The 13,258-nt window shown below is 46.8% G+C and overlaps 6 protein-coding genes across 6 annotated transcripts; 2 read left to right on the top strand and 4 right to left on the bottom strand.

Moving 5' to 3' along the window:
- Positions 1-76: 76 nt before the first annotated feature.
- On the bottom strand, positions 77-1,767 carry N7455_009380 (FAD-binding monooxygenase; the record flags this gene model as incomplete). Its single annotated transcript, XM_065606191.1, has 2 exons — positions 77-688; positions 739-1,767. 2 exons carry the CDS (start codon positions 1,765-1,767, stop codon positions 77-79), a joined length of 1,641 nt encoding a protein of 546 aa, XP_065460154.1.
- A 428-nt stretch (positions 1,768-2,195) lies between these two features.
- N7455_009379 (MFS general substrate transporter) lies at positions 2,196-4,019 on the top strand (the record flags this gene model as incomplete). Its single annotated transcript, XM_065606190.1, has 5 exons — positions 2,196-2,501; positions 2,718-2,787; positions 2,834-3,316; positions 3,356-3,377; positions 3,467-4,019. 5 exons carry the CDS (start codon positions 2,196-2,198, stop codon positions 4,017-4,019), a joined length of 1,434 nt encoding a protein of 477 aa, XP_065460153.1.
- A 1,193-nt stretch (positions 4,020-5,212) lies between these two features.
- On the bottom strand, positions 5,213-6,588 carry N7455_009378 (TauD/TfdA dioxygenase family protein; the record flags this gene model as incomplete). Its single annotated transcript, XM_065606189.1, has 5 exons — positions 5,213-5,326; positions 5,375-5,508; positions 5,570-6,061; positions 6,134-6,339; positions 6,392-6,588. 5 exons carry the CDS (start codon positions 6,586-6,588, stop codon positions 5,213-5,215), a joined length of 1,143 nt encoding a protein of 380 aa, XP_065460152.1.
- A 1,549-nt stretch (positions 6,589-8,137) lies between these two features.
- On the bottom strand, positions 8,138-9,531 carry N7455_009377 (uncharacterized protein; the record flags this gene model as incomplete). Its single annotated transcript, XM_065606188.1, has 2 exons — positions 8,138-9,225; positions 9,285-9,531. The coding sequence occupies 2 exons, from the start codon at positions 9,529-9,531 to the stop codon at positions 8,138-8,140; spliced, it is 1,335 nt and encodes a 444-aa protein (XP_065460151.1).
- Positions 9,532-10,037: 506 nt separating this feature from the next.
- N7455_009376 (uncharacterized protein) lies at positions 10,038-11,016 on the bottom strand (the record flags this gene model as incomplete). Its single annotated transcript, XM_040955865.1, has 4 exons — positions 10,038-10,330; positions 10,408-10,526; positions 10,586-10,812; positions 10,873-11,016. 4 exons carry the CDS (start codon positions 11,014-11,016, stop codon positions 10,038-10,040), a joined length of 783 nt encoding a protein of 260 aa, XP_040813744.1.
- Positions 11,017-11,384: 368 nt separating this feature from the next.
- On the top strand, positions 11,385-12,943 carry N7455_009375 (DUF3500 domain-containing protein; the record flags this gene model as incomplete). The annotated part of the gene is made up of 6 exons (XM_040955771.2): positions 11,385-11,657; positions 11,713-11,795; positions 11,851-12,060; positions 12,131-12,266; positions 12,316-12,483; positions 12,554-12,943. Coding segments are annotated over 6 exons (1,260 nt in total), but the record flags the coding sequence as incomplete, so codon positions are not given.
- Between the last annotated feature and the right edge of the window lie 315 nt (positions 12,944-13,258).

The following is a 13,258-nucleotide window of genomic DNA, read 5'->3' as shown; positions in this document are numbered from 1 at the left end:
TTCTACCACAACAGAGGGAAGAGATTTCTAGCATACATCATCCCCACTACAACACAAGTTCCAGAAGATTTAAGACCTAATGGTTGCTCTGCAGGGCGTCATTGCGCAATAAGAACTGAGAGACCAAGAAGTGTATGTCCTGTGCTGATTCCACATTTCCAAGAACATGTTGATCTGGTCTAATCAACACTCCCTTTCCCTGGTCCGAAATACCCATCATTTTGATCCAGCTTTCGTCATCACAGAAGAAGTCCTGGCCCAGTCGTAGAAGCTTCACCTCAACAGAACTTATACTGTCAATGATGCTGGAGCCACAGCCAGACAAGCTGTCAGCAGAGCCCAGAACTACAAATCCCATGCCATCAATCAGGTCCAATGCAGATTGAGTCAGGGTTTGATAGGACAACCAGGCATGTGGCAATCTACTTCCAGGGACACAGATTGGGTTGAACAAACTGCATGGTACGTCGTCCCAAGCTTTGCTACCGTAGACGTAACCAAGTTGTAGATTAATTGAGTCGAAATGTTCCGTATCGTTCGCGATTTCGATTGCAAATTGCTCTCTCCATGCAGCATTTTGCTCCAGCTCTTCGTTGGTCACTCCGTCGGGTCTCGTAGAGAAGAACTTTCTCACTGTTTTTTGATTCTTCGCACTTTGGCGGGCGTTTGCTAAGGCCACTGGCCTTCTCTCCCCCCGTAAGTGTCGAGCAAGCCCTCATTTGCCCATCCTTTCTCTACCGCATAAATCTTCCAGGCCAGGTTTTGGGCATCTGCAATTCCTGTATTGACACCAAGACCCCCCGTAGGTGGGAATGCATGAGCCGCATCTCCCAAGAGGAATGCCTGTGGGTGTGTTTTTGATCGATAAAAGTCCGCAATTCGGGGATAGGTTGTCCATAGCGTGGTTGAGAGGATTTCAAAAGGAAATTCATGGCCCATTGCCTCATTGATCATTTTTCTGCAATAATCATTTGTGAATGTCTCCTTTGGGATTTTTGTCCGATTCCAATCGGTGATATAGACCCAGCTGCTGGATCGATCGTAGGCAAGGAAGGAGCCTTGCTGCTTAGGCCCAAACGCGTACCAGATAATACCAGGCTTTAGGTATGTCAAGTCCGCCTTGAAGTGAATGGTGACATGATGCGACTCCTGGCTGGGGCCATCGGGTATAATGGAGAACGGGATCCCCAGCTTCTCTCTCGCTCCGGAGCGGGCGCCATCACAGGCCAGCATATATTTACTTGTGATTTGGATGCAGCGTTCGGTTTCCCCCTCAATAACACAGGACACCACTGAGGAGGACTCGCCTTGCTGGGCAGTACAGGCCTCCCATTTGAAGCCTCGTTTGAGAGTGATCAGCTTGTTGTTGGCGATAACCTCCATCAGCCAGTTCTCGAGCTCGGGCTGTGGGATATTGAACAAGGGTTCTGGTGTTATAGCTTTGGTTTCCTCCCCTTGTCGCTCAAATGGCAGAGTGCCCAGCTCCAGTCCCATTGGCGAAAGGCCGAAGCGAACCTTGTTGGTATCGGCCGGCCGGGCGGCAGCGTTGCGGAGTTGGGCCGTATCAAGTCCGCTCTGTCGGAGGATCTCGAGGGAGCGGGGGTTGATAGCATGAGCTTTTGGTTGGCCTAGTCGTCCAAGGTATTTCTCCACGATAATGGAGGGAATACCATACTTTGCGAGCAGAAGAGCGCTTGTGAGACCAACAGGTCCGCCCCCAATTATGAGAACGGAGGTCTCGATCGACTCTTCAATTGGGCCTGTCATCTTGTTTCCCTTTTTTGTTTTTGGGTCGTGTCGATCTTTGACTTTCTTTGTTATTTGCTTTGTCCTCTTGCTATGCCGAGTACGGGTTTTTATTAAAGGTTGATTTACTTTGGGATCTCCCCTCCCACGGAGGGGGTGTCTCTTCCGTGGATGGATCCTTCATAGCGTACCCCCGGATAACAGTTCACTCATTGGTCAATTATTCAAGGGCGTCTTTCCCCACTATGGCTAACCCTTTTTGTTTACCCCGGATCCATAGATTCCATAATAGGCACGTGGCTTAAAAGCGGAGATATATTACTATACCTAAGGGATTAGGAATCACTTTTTATTATTTGGAACCCAATTGATACTATATTTGAGGATTTCATTTCTATTTTGTTCAAGGAACTCACGTTTTAGTTGCACCACCTGTGTGATTTCTTACTATGACATCCAGTCACGAGGATCGAATCAGGGACACGCAGGAAGATGGGATTCATGCTCCTCCGGGAACAGAGATTCTATTCGATTCCAGCGGACCCTCGTCCAATTTGTATGCGCACTTGCAACATATTGAACAAGATGGTCGGCGTATTTTGTTGGTCCCTCAACCATCTAAAACTCACCCGAACGATCCCCTGTCATGGTCAGCCCTGAAAAAGGCTGTCGTATTCGCCAATGCATGTGCTTATAGCTTCTTGGGAGGATGTACAGGCCCAATCATTACAGCAGGTATACTATGCAGGTCCAAGGTAGACGTTGTGTATTACTCTACTGACGGGCACGCCCAGGTGTCATCCAGCTTACGGAACAATACAATACGTCCTTCCAAGCGATTACCACGGCGATAGCAGCGAATGTCATCTGCGCTGGAGTGGGTTGTTTCTGCTGGATGTAAGTTGTACATCTCCTAATAAACAGCCCTTGTTGTGAAAATATATTAATTGAATACTTCAATACCTGGATAGGCCTTTCCTGACAAAATATGGCCGCCGCCCTACGTATCTCATAACCGCCTTGATTATGTGCGCCTGTTTGGTATGGCAGGGGTTCGCCTGCCGAGAAACCTACATATCCTTTTTAGTTGGAAGACTCATCATGGGGCTGGGTCAGTCGCCTATTTACTCTATCGCACCTACCACCATCGGAGACATGTACTTTCTCTATCACCACGGAGAAAAGATCGCATTTTACGGACTGGCTGTTTTAGCGGCCGCTAATCTGGGCCCCGTGTTGTCTTCATTCATAATCCAGAGTCTCGGACCAGCATGGGCCTTCTGGATTCTCGCAATGTTTATCAGCGCAAATATGGTGACCATGTTTTTTTTCATGCCGGAAACAAAGTTCATCGGCGAGCGTCCCCAAATCGTGCCTTCGCTGCCAGAGTCCAAATCCGGATTATCCTCGCAGCATGTGGAACATTTGGAGGATGTGCACAAACCGTCATATATCAGTGGGTTATCCATATGGCCTAAGAGTGACCCATCAATCGACCTTCGCACCATTTCCGTCCGGCCTTTCTTGTTTTGTCTGAATCCCATTATAATCTGGGCTAGCCTGGTGTACGGTATGTCATTCATCAGTATAACTACATTCGCTGCTATAGTTGCGCAGGAGTTCGGCCAAGAGTGAGTCATTACTGTTTTCTTTTTTTTTGTTTTTCGCAATTCCGTCTCAAGAAATGCAACATTGGCTAATTTTATCCACTCCTTTATAGGCCATACAACTTTAACTCGATCGCTCAGGGCCTTGTCTTCCTATCTCCTTTCGTGGGATCGTTGTTTGCGACCGCCTTCTGCGGTCGAATGGTTGACAAGATAGTGGGTCGTTCCACTCGACGCAATAATGGTGTCCGGGAACCCGAAATGCGTCTCTTTGCACTTGTGGTGGCTGCGGTTATTACCATAGCGGGATCGATTGTTACAGCGCTTTGTCTGCAGTATCGTGTTCACTACATGGGTCCCATCGTGGGATTTGGGATTCTAACAGTAAGCAATCAAATTGGAGTAAATATGGGCATGTCCTATCCCCTGGACTGCTACCCGCAGTCATCCCCAGAGGTGATGGTTAGCGTTACCTTCTTGAGATCACTCGTGACTTGGGCCTGGAGTTGGTTTATCAACGATTGGCTAACAGCGTCCGGCCCATTGGTGGTATTTTTGTCGATGGGGGCCATCCAAGTTGCCATCCAACTTTCGTGCTTGATATTCTTTAAGTGGGGAAAGGCTCTTCGGACTTCTTTGTATCAGCGCCACATCCTAGGTGCTTGAATGTTGAATTGGTCTGCTCTCTGCTGGGTTTGAAAGACGGCCGTTCGATATACTGTTAAGATCATCCATTAACTTCTCAAATTTAACAAAGTACATTGAATCCTATGACTAAAATCTGGACAGTCTTTTACCTTGGAATATAGTGGAAAATCTAATGTGCCCTTTGTTTAGTCGATTTCGATGGGAGCGAAGTGGACGGAGAGAGAGAAAAAGGAACAAAAGAACGAGAAAGCTAGAGAAAAGAAAAGGGGGGTGGAGAAGTGCTTCAATTGCTTCCTTGCTTCCACTGGCTCAGTAATTAACTGAGAAGTTTCTTGAACTGAGATACCTGCTTCCACCGGTATCTGCCTCCGGGATATCGTACGCTTTTGCTTCTGCTTCTCGTTGGCGGCGCGTAAATCGCTTACTTCTTTCTCGAGAAAAGCGGCGGATTGAACAGTGATTTGGCAGGCTTTTAAAAACTGGTGAATAGCGGAATTGAGCGAGCTTGGGGGTGTCCTCAATCTTGTACGAAGTATCCATGTCTAAGGTCTGGTTTTCCGTGGGAATGCAGGTTTAGCAGCCCACGGCAGAGTACCCACAGCAGAGGACCCATCTTAGCTTCAATTCCTAATTGGGCCATCAATTTATCAGCCTTTGTTTAACACTAACGTCACAACACCTTAGGATCGTCACCGATATTAGTCGTGATCTACATATTAATCTCTCAACCTTGGTATACCACATGATAGTGGGGTATAGAAGGACATTAAATGTATGGATTTCAAAATGGCATAACTATAAAGAAATGCAAGTCATGAGAACACAGTTGTTTATTCATTTCTCGTTCCTCTAATGGAACTTGATAATTATCACAACTCCGTGTCATTTGCCCTGGCCCTCAAAAAGACATTTCAAATTGAAGTCTTCTAGAACTCTTAATGGATGTGGTATACACTACGTACAGAGAGGAGGAGGCAAGAAGCAAAGGGATTGATAGCAAATAGTGACTATGATAGAGACCACGTACAATGTAAAGTCATCTATATAGCTTCATAAAAACTAGGAAAACAGACAAAAGAAAGGGGTTTAAAGCACTGCCTCAGCAGCAGCAAACCCGCAAGGTGTATCCGAAACATATGATGGGCTCAATACATTTGCAAACTAGCAGCGGACTCAATAAGTCATTGCAATACTCAGTGCAACAATTCCATCTAACCCTCGAAGGGCGTCTCGTAGGGAACCTCAGCCTGCGGTGTCAGACGAGCGATGTGTCGGCGCTGGCCATCTTCCCAGTCAAAAACGGCGGAGTGGCTTGTCACACGGTTCTATAAGAGTTAGTATTTCTTATGTGTATCAAATGGGCTATCACTTACATCCCAAATAACCACGGTCCCAGCTCTCCAGCGGACACGAGTTTGGATGTCCTGCGATAAGGCGATATGATCGTACAGAAACTTCAGCAGGAACTCAGATTCTTCTTTTTTATATCCAACAATATGGCGGGTGACTATTGAGGGAAGGAAATATGTCAGCTTCACTATCCTTAAAGATCATTAATGAGAGCTTACACTGCGGGTTAACATAAAGCGCCTTTTCGCCCGTGACGGGATGAGTCCGGACAATAGGGTGTTCCGAGACAACGGGGTCGCGACGAGCGACACTGCCACTACTCAGACTAGCATTGACTTGCTCCTTCCCTGAGTGCACAGCCTTTAGCCCGTGGAGTCGCTTCCGGAACTCAGGGGATAAACGGTTATACGCCTGAACCATATCGCCGAATAGAGTGTCACCGCCCGTAGCAGGACTGTCGAGGGCATATAAGAAAGTTGTGCCGGGAGGCTGGTGCTCAAAGGTGACATCTGAGTGCCAGGTAATGCTATTAGTACGCTCCTCTAAGAATTTCTCGCCAGTGCGGTCATCGGCACCGCGGAAGACTATGTGGACCTCGGGGAAGCCTCTAGGGGCGCCGGAGGTTTGGTGGATATGATGACGGCCAAAGTAGCCGGCGTAATCAACTACTTCTTGGATTGGCCGGTCGGCAAAGTCTTGGTCGCGAAACGCTGTTTAAATTTGTTAATCTAGTACTTAATATTCTAGTGGATATCGGATGCCAATCTCGTAGCAGTACTTACCGACGACTCGTCTCTGTGCAACGTAAAGGGCTAACTGATCTTTGCCCTTATCAGAAAGCTGGCTTAGTTGCACGCCGTGGATCTCAGACCCGATGGACGGCGTGAGATCATCGACCTTAGCCTGACCCTTGGGCAGTAGGTCTGGGAAAGTGGGATCAGCGTCTTTGCCGTGATCGTAATGCTTAAAGGGCTCAAGAGAAGGGTATCTGTAAGATTGTTAGTCGTGATATTCCTTAGTAAAGGATGGCGGAGGGGTACCTTTCTGTTTCATTGTCCCAAACAGGCAAATAGTGCGGATACGACGCAGGAGGAAGCTTGGCTGTACCATTAATCTCACGCTCCATCTCACATGTGTATCCGATAAAGTTCTCTTTGTTGTGGCCATCTTCCATCTTGACCGGCAATGTAGCTGCCGGGGCCTGGACGGTCACTGTCTCAGTCACGGAGGGGGCCATGTTGTACAGTTTTATCTCAATGAAATATTGCCTCTTAATAACCAAAAGATCTTTCCTGATACTTTTTCAGTTGTGTATATATGAAGAAGGGATCACATTGCCAATATATAGTTGACTAGCACACGGGCCCACCATAATCACTGGAATGTCGTGATGTCTGGTTGTAATATAATAGGTCTACTAATTGTGGGGTTTTATATATATGTACGAAGGGCCATCGCTCCCGGACATTTATTTGTATCACGCGAGCGAATAGCAGTAGGTAATTACGCGAGTCTGTGCCACTAATAATCCTGGGGATCGGCTCGTCGGTACCGGCTTGTCGGGTATTGTTTTTAAGCGAGTTGCAAATTAATTTGAGGCGAGGGTTAATGTCATTTCCCTTGTTGATGGCGTGATAGACACCAGACATTGGAGAACATTTAGTATTCATGTAAACTCCAAGTCTAGCAAATGAAAGGCCAGTTAAAGAGGGAAGACTGTTGTATTCTATAAAGGAGAAGATAAGCCCCTAGAATTATCTGCTATCTACGGAATAACTAGCTTGTTCTGTAATTGGAGAAATAACACGCCTGATAACTGGCAACGGAATGAGTAGGTCAATGCAGTGCTCACTCCAACAACTACATATAAAACGTATTTGGAAACCAGTGCCTTCAGCTTGGCCCCGTTAAGCCCCGGAACTCCCAACAATGAAAGATTCGACCTTGGGAAAGACCTACCAAAGGCATTGCCGAAGATAGTCCGCTTAAGGACAAAAGAGGAACATTAGGCTCCGGCTTCTGCAGCTCGGCAAATGCCTCCTTCTCGAGGTCCTCCGTAGAAGAATGTTTGACAGCTGAAACCTGTTTGCCAGCTGATCTGCTGCGTCGTTTCCTAGATTGTCGCAGTGTCCGGGCATCCATTGGAGACGAAGTGCGATTCCATTTGCCTAGACCTCCACGGCGGCCCGGAGGGTTGGGTGGATGATGTGTTGTCCTGATTTGTTTCCCAGGTTCTGGATTGCTTGCAGGGCTGATCTGCTGTCGCAGAGGATCGTTGCGGCCGTTGTTCCATAATGTCCGTTCTTGGCTGCTGATGGCTAATCTTGAACACTGTACTGAACCTGTTGGGATTCGGTAACCTCTATGTTGTTGTCAAGCGAGCGTACGACCCGATATTGTTCCTCCATTTCTGGGCTCGCTGTAGTGCATCCCAAATGGGGTGATCACGCGGCAGAGTGTGGAGGCTTGCAATAGTGTTCTGTGCTCGGTGACGGAGGCGGAGCTGCGTTGGCAGGACGTGCGCTTCTACTTCTAGGGTTGTAGTGACCACCGTTCTGAAGGCTGATAAGATGCGGATCAACGTGGTCGGTTGATGTAGATAATTTACTACACATAGTATTTTACTTCAGAGCTTGACTCATGAATCAAATTCTATAAACTCATTTAAATTTATATAACTAGGATATCGGCAAACTTCAAGCATCATTGATGGCCTTCAACATAAAAACCAATGAAATATCCATTGAAAATAACAAAATATTGAGGTTTCGCCACAAACCTTCCATTCAGATATCCCCCCCTCTAAAAGCATCTGGAATCTTTTCACGTGCGTCCTGCATACAGTCAAATCCATAGGCCATTTTATGGACGTCCCCATCCATCACTTTATCTGGCACTTTCCCTGGGACCCCGGTCTTAATCGCTGCAAACGCCCGATCTCGCTCTTCGCGTGCCTTCCCCTCTCCCATGTGGAGTTCGCGTGCTGACTCTGCGGCTAAGCGAACTAGGTGTTCCGCCCGTCCTTTTCTTGCCTTTTCATAAGCTAGGAGTGCTTTATTGATCGTATCGGGGAATGCATCAGGGAGTGCAGACAGAAAGATGCTAAGAACGACAGCATCTTCAATCCCCTGGGCAGCCCCTTGGCCCAAGTGTGGGAGGGTCGGATGGCAAGCGTCCCCAAGAAGAGCAAAAGACCCTTGAACCCAGGTGGGTAGGGGATCGTGGACGTGCAGCTTCCATTCACAGACCTCTTCATCTGGTGCCAGATCCAACATCCGCAAGATGAGAGGGCAAAAGTCGCCATATACGGATAGCATTGTTGATTTGGAACCTCGAGTCGTATAGGTGGCTGAGAGCGCAGGGGCAAAATTCACATCAGGCTGCGTTGTTGAAATGTTATAAATGCTCCGTCCGGATATAGGGTAGGCGACTACATGGCGTTTCTCTCCAATCCATCGAATTGACTGGTCTCCATCCAGCAACTGTAAAAGCTCCGGATCATGTTTCATTTGTTCCCGGGTCAACATAATGCGGTATGCGGCTTGCCCAGTCTCTCGGACTTGTGCTTCCACATTGAGCTGCTTGAGCATGGCCCCGCGAGATTTAGATTTGATGCCGTCTGCCCCCAGCAGGACATCACATCGCACTTGATACGATGTGCCGTCGCGAGGAGTCACCCAAAACGTTGGCTTGTCATGGAACTCTAAGGGTGCAGTGACTGGAGTGGAAAAGGAAACTTTAACTCCGTTCTGAAGACATGCATGGTAGAGGGTATTGATCAAGCTTGCCCTGTGGCCACCTGTCTGACGGTAGCCATATTCTCCTTCAATGTTCCTACAATCCACAACCCCCAAAGCCTTTCCACTAGAACCCTCTGCCAGCTGGTCAGTTATCTGTGTCTGATGAACTAGCATGCTTTGGAATGGAGTTTACCTCGGATGCTGTGGAAGTCGAAAGATACTCCATCTGCCGCTATTTTCTCCCATACCCCAAGGTCCGCCAATACCCGACCCATGTTAGGTGGCATTTGAATACCAGCACCAACAAACCCCAGGTTCGAAGCATATTCATAGATCTGGATGTTTTGGAACCCTGCCTTTGCCATGGCGAGACCGGCAGTGAGACCACTGATCCCTGCACCGATAATGCATATCTCCAGATTCTGGATGGCCGCGTGCATCTTTCAGTATGGTTTAATAGAATGTTGTGAGATTGGGTGGATGGGGATTACCAAATCTAGTCTGGTATACCTCTCCTCTGATATTTTATTAAACATAAATCATTATATATATGTGTCCCTAGTTGCGGCATCCAATCAGCTGTTCAGGCCTAGACTAATTAACATTCCCAATCCCGTGGATAGTTCCGCGGATGGCTACCATAAACGGAAGGTAGGCTCCACTAAATTCTCAGACTCGAATCTTGATTTAATTAATTGGAAGCCATCGGTCTCACTTAATAAGATTTCTTGTAAATTTTGAGTATAGTGTATTTCCAGTGGTGTTTTCTCCATTCCCACGTCTACGCTACGTTGGTTGTAGGCCCGCGTAGGCGCTGAGCGCATTTGTAACCCCGCACAGTATGAGATGTCTAGGATTATTGTTGTGGCTCATCAAATTGTATTATAATCGAGGATATTGCGAACAACAATGTTGAAATTAACATCTAACATGGGTAATATTGTAATTACTGGCCCTCCGTAGTTAGATTGCGCTTCACCTCCTCCGCCAACTGAGGAACATCGAGTCCCGACAAAGGGGAGTTATTCCAGATGCCAATTTCTACACTAACGTCGACCAACTCCTGAACTACTTCAACCCTGTTGCCCAGCTGAATCGATGCTTTACAATGACTCTGTGACTGCCTGACTGCACCCTGTGCGAGAATACCGGAGGCAACCACCAACTCCTTCTCTTTCAAGGAAAGGAGATTTCCCCCGCTAAGCATATACCCAAAAACTGCCGTATGTGCATAGTAGGCTGAAAGTTGTTAGTATCTTTTTCAAGTCCATCTCACCGTATCATTTGGTTAATGCTGCCAATGCGAGTAAACTTACACATCTCAGGGAAATATTGTTGCATCATCACATCCACCTCACCGTTTCCGACTCCCCGGTAGATCTTCTTAAGTGAAACCCTCCCTTCAGTTGTGTAGTCGTACTTATCAAAGCCAAGCCTGAGCCCGGAATTTAGCACACGTGTAGCCAAATCGCAATACACATCACAGTGAGTTACCTTTTTTGGCAAGGAACCTCGTTGATACCCCGACTTCTCAATTCACCTACCAAACCAAATGTGGCAGGCATGCAAGATGGAAGCCCAACAAAAGGTGCCACAAGCGCAAGAATTTCTCGAACAATAGTGAAGCACTCTACCAAATCTGCATCAGACTCGTCTTTTGTCGCATCCCGAAACAAGGCGGCTGCTGCATCTCCGCGCCGTTGGGCACAAAGCATTGCACTCTGGGGTTATTTTAATTAGGATGGCCTTTGAATAGCAAGTTGGCGTTGATGTTATCTTACCAAAAGTCCAATAGTGAATCCATTTTGTGTGGACGGCTGAACCTTGTGGAGTTTCTCATTCCAGGCCAGAAACCGGGCCCTGTCGTAGGCTGGTGCATCCTGGGCTAAATTGGCGTTGATATACTTTGCTGCGAAATCGGCCATTTTTGGGAGGTCGGTTGGGAGGGGAGGTTTCCTAACGAGACGAATAACAACGGATTGTAAAAGTGAAAACAACCACGAATAATCAGACTAATATCAATTTATGACGTAAAATTATCAGAGGAGAGATGTCTATCATTTCATAGTGAGTTCGTAACATTACTATATCACTCAATTCGATTCCCGGCACGCAATCCCTCGGTAACATCCGCGGAAGACATGTACCCCCGGAAGGAGAATCTAGCTATCCCCGGAAAACCTATCCCGGGGTAATAATTATAATATTAATTTCACGAATAAAAGATTTCCAAACACGGTCCCCATACAAAACCATTATTGTATCTCATTATTTCTCCAATGCCATCGTCACAATGGCACCGTCATTTTCCACCCCAGAGCCCGAATGCCGGAGCTGTGAATTTCGCAAATATGTTCCTCAACCGGGGCATCCTCGGGTCATTGGACTTGACAAGACAGATCTTGAAACTTATTCCAATAATATTTCAAGTACTGAGCACGTGGGGGCTGTTTTTGAACAGTGGAAAGCGCAACTGAACCGCCCATTTTTCGGGATCACGACCGATGGACATCGCAAGGAAGGGCTTTTTAGTAGAGCTGATGAGGGTGCCCCAATTGAGGCGATGGTATGCATTTGGAAAGGCATCTTGCATAGAGAAATATCCGTTGATGTTGGAACAGGTCACTGCGGCTAGAGAAATCCAAGCCGTGCTTTCTGAAGAGGAGCTGGATGCTGTGAACTACGATATTGATTCGGATTCTTGGTATACACTTTGCCTACAAATATATTCAACTGACATTGCTAACCAGCAAGGGCAGGCGGAAATGGTCCAACCCGGAAATATTGATTTTCAAATATGGCCTCCGACTTCAGACCCTCACGACACGCAAAATCGAAGCAATCCTTAAGCTGGTAGAGGCTAGTCTTAGTGAATCAGGGTATCAAAAGGTTACTGCAGCGATGGAGATGAATCATTACCTAGGAGAATTGGTTAATGCGGCGCCTATTCTCAATCGATACAACTACCAGTATGTACCCCTATCCTATTCTGGACATTTACTATTCCGATTGCAGATATTGATACCGATGAGTGACTAGATTCGCATTATACGGAACGCCTTCAACAAACAAGCCATGGGGATTTTCCCTCGCCGGTCATCACTTGTGTATACATATCTTCGTCCTGGGAAAACAGATGACAATCAGCCCTATCTTTCTCGGTGCTGAGCCAAATGTACGCCGGTTACCCCATTTGATCAATATAAACTTACCAAGCTATGCAGGAAATAGACGAAGGACCACACAAAGGTCTAACTCTTTGCGCCGACGAAGGGATCTACGGATTGAAGCTGATGCAAACCCTTCCGCAAAACCTCCAGCAAAATGCCCAAATATACTCTGAAATGTACAGCGACAAGATGCCCCCCGGTCGGTGGAATCCATATGATCAGGTAATACTTCGTTATATTATTCAAAATATACAACCTTACCAAAATGACATTCCACTAATCATAAATATAGAGACACCTGGGTGGCGCATTCCAAGACAACCGCATAATCCCATATGAAGGAATCAAAGCGATCGACATGCATTTCAAACAGCAAGAGATCTTACTACAAGCCATAGCCGCATTTCTGGTCCTTCTCCCACCCGGTCCTTTTGAATCCCGCATGCGACAGATTAGAAACGCTCTCCATGAGACCTATTTCTCATGGATTGGAGGCTTCAGTGATACGGATGCGTTTTATTATCGTATTCAGAGTCCGGTCGTTATGGTCGAGTTCGATCACCATTCGGGAGTTTTCCTGCTCAACGAGAAACCGGGCAAGTATCATGTTCATACCATTGTAAGGACGCCGAATGGGGGTGATTATGGGAAAGAGTTGCTGAGACAGTTTCAATGTGGTGAGGTTAGTGACAGGTAAATTTAAACAATCTCTCAGTCACCACATGGTAGGCAGTTCGATTTTCTTACTAGTTCCCTCAGCATAATGCATATTTTTCCACTTTCTTGCCCTTTTCCATATTGAATACACCAAGGATATTCATGCTCATTGCTATTACCAGTAGCCTATTGTGGAAATGGGTATATATCGACAGATATCTGCCTATACGACAATGTATGGGTTCAAAGTTGGGTTGGGTTGGGTTGAGCCCGGGTTATCTCTCTAATATCGATATGCCAATCATATGATAAACCTCCCTCGGATCGGCCACGACATAGG

The sequence above is a fragment of the Penicillium solitum genome (assembly GCF_028829755.1).
Source record: "Penicillium solitum strain IBT 25940 chromosome Unknown utg000008l_segment0_segment0, whole genome shotgun sequence".
NCBI classification, from domain to species: domain Eukaryota; kingdom Fungi; phylum Ascomycota; class Eurotiomycetes; order Eurotiales; family Aspergillaceae; genus Penicillium; species Penicillium solitum.
The sequence above is the reverse complement of the archived record's forward strand: the minus strand, read 5'-3'. Positions and strand labels throughout refer to the sequence as shown.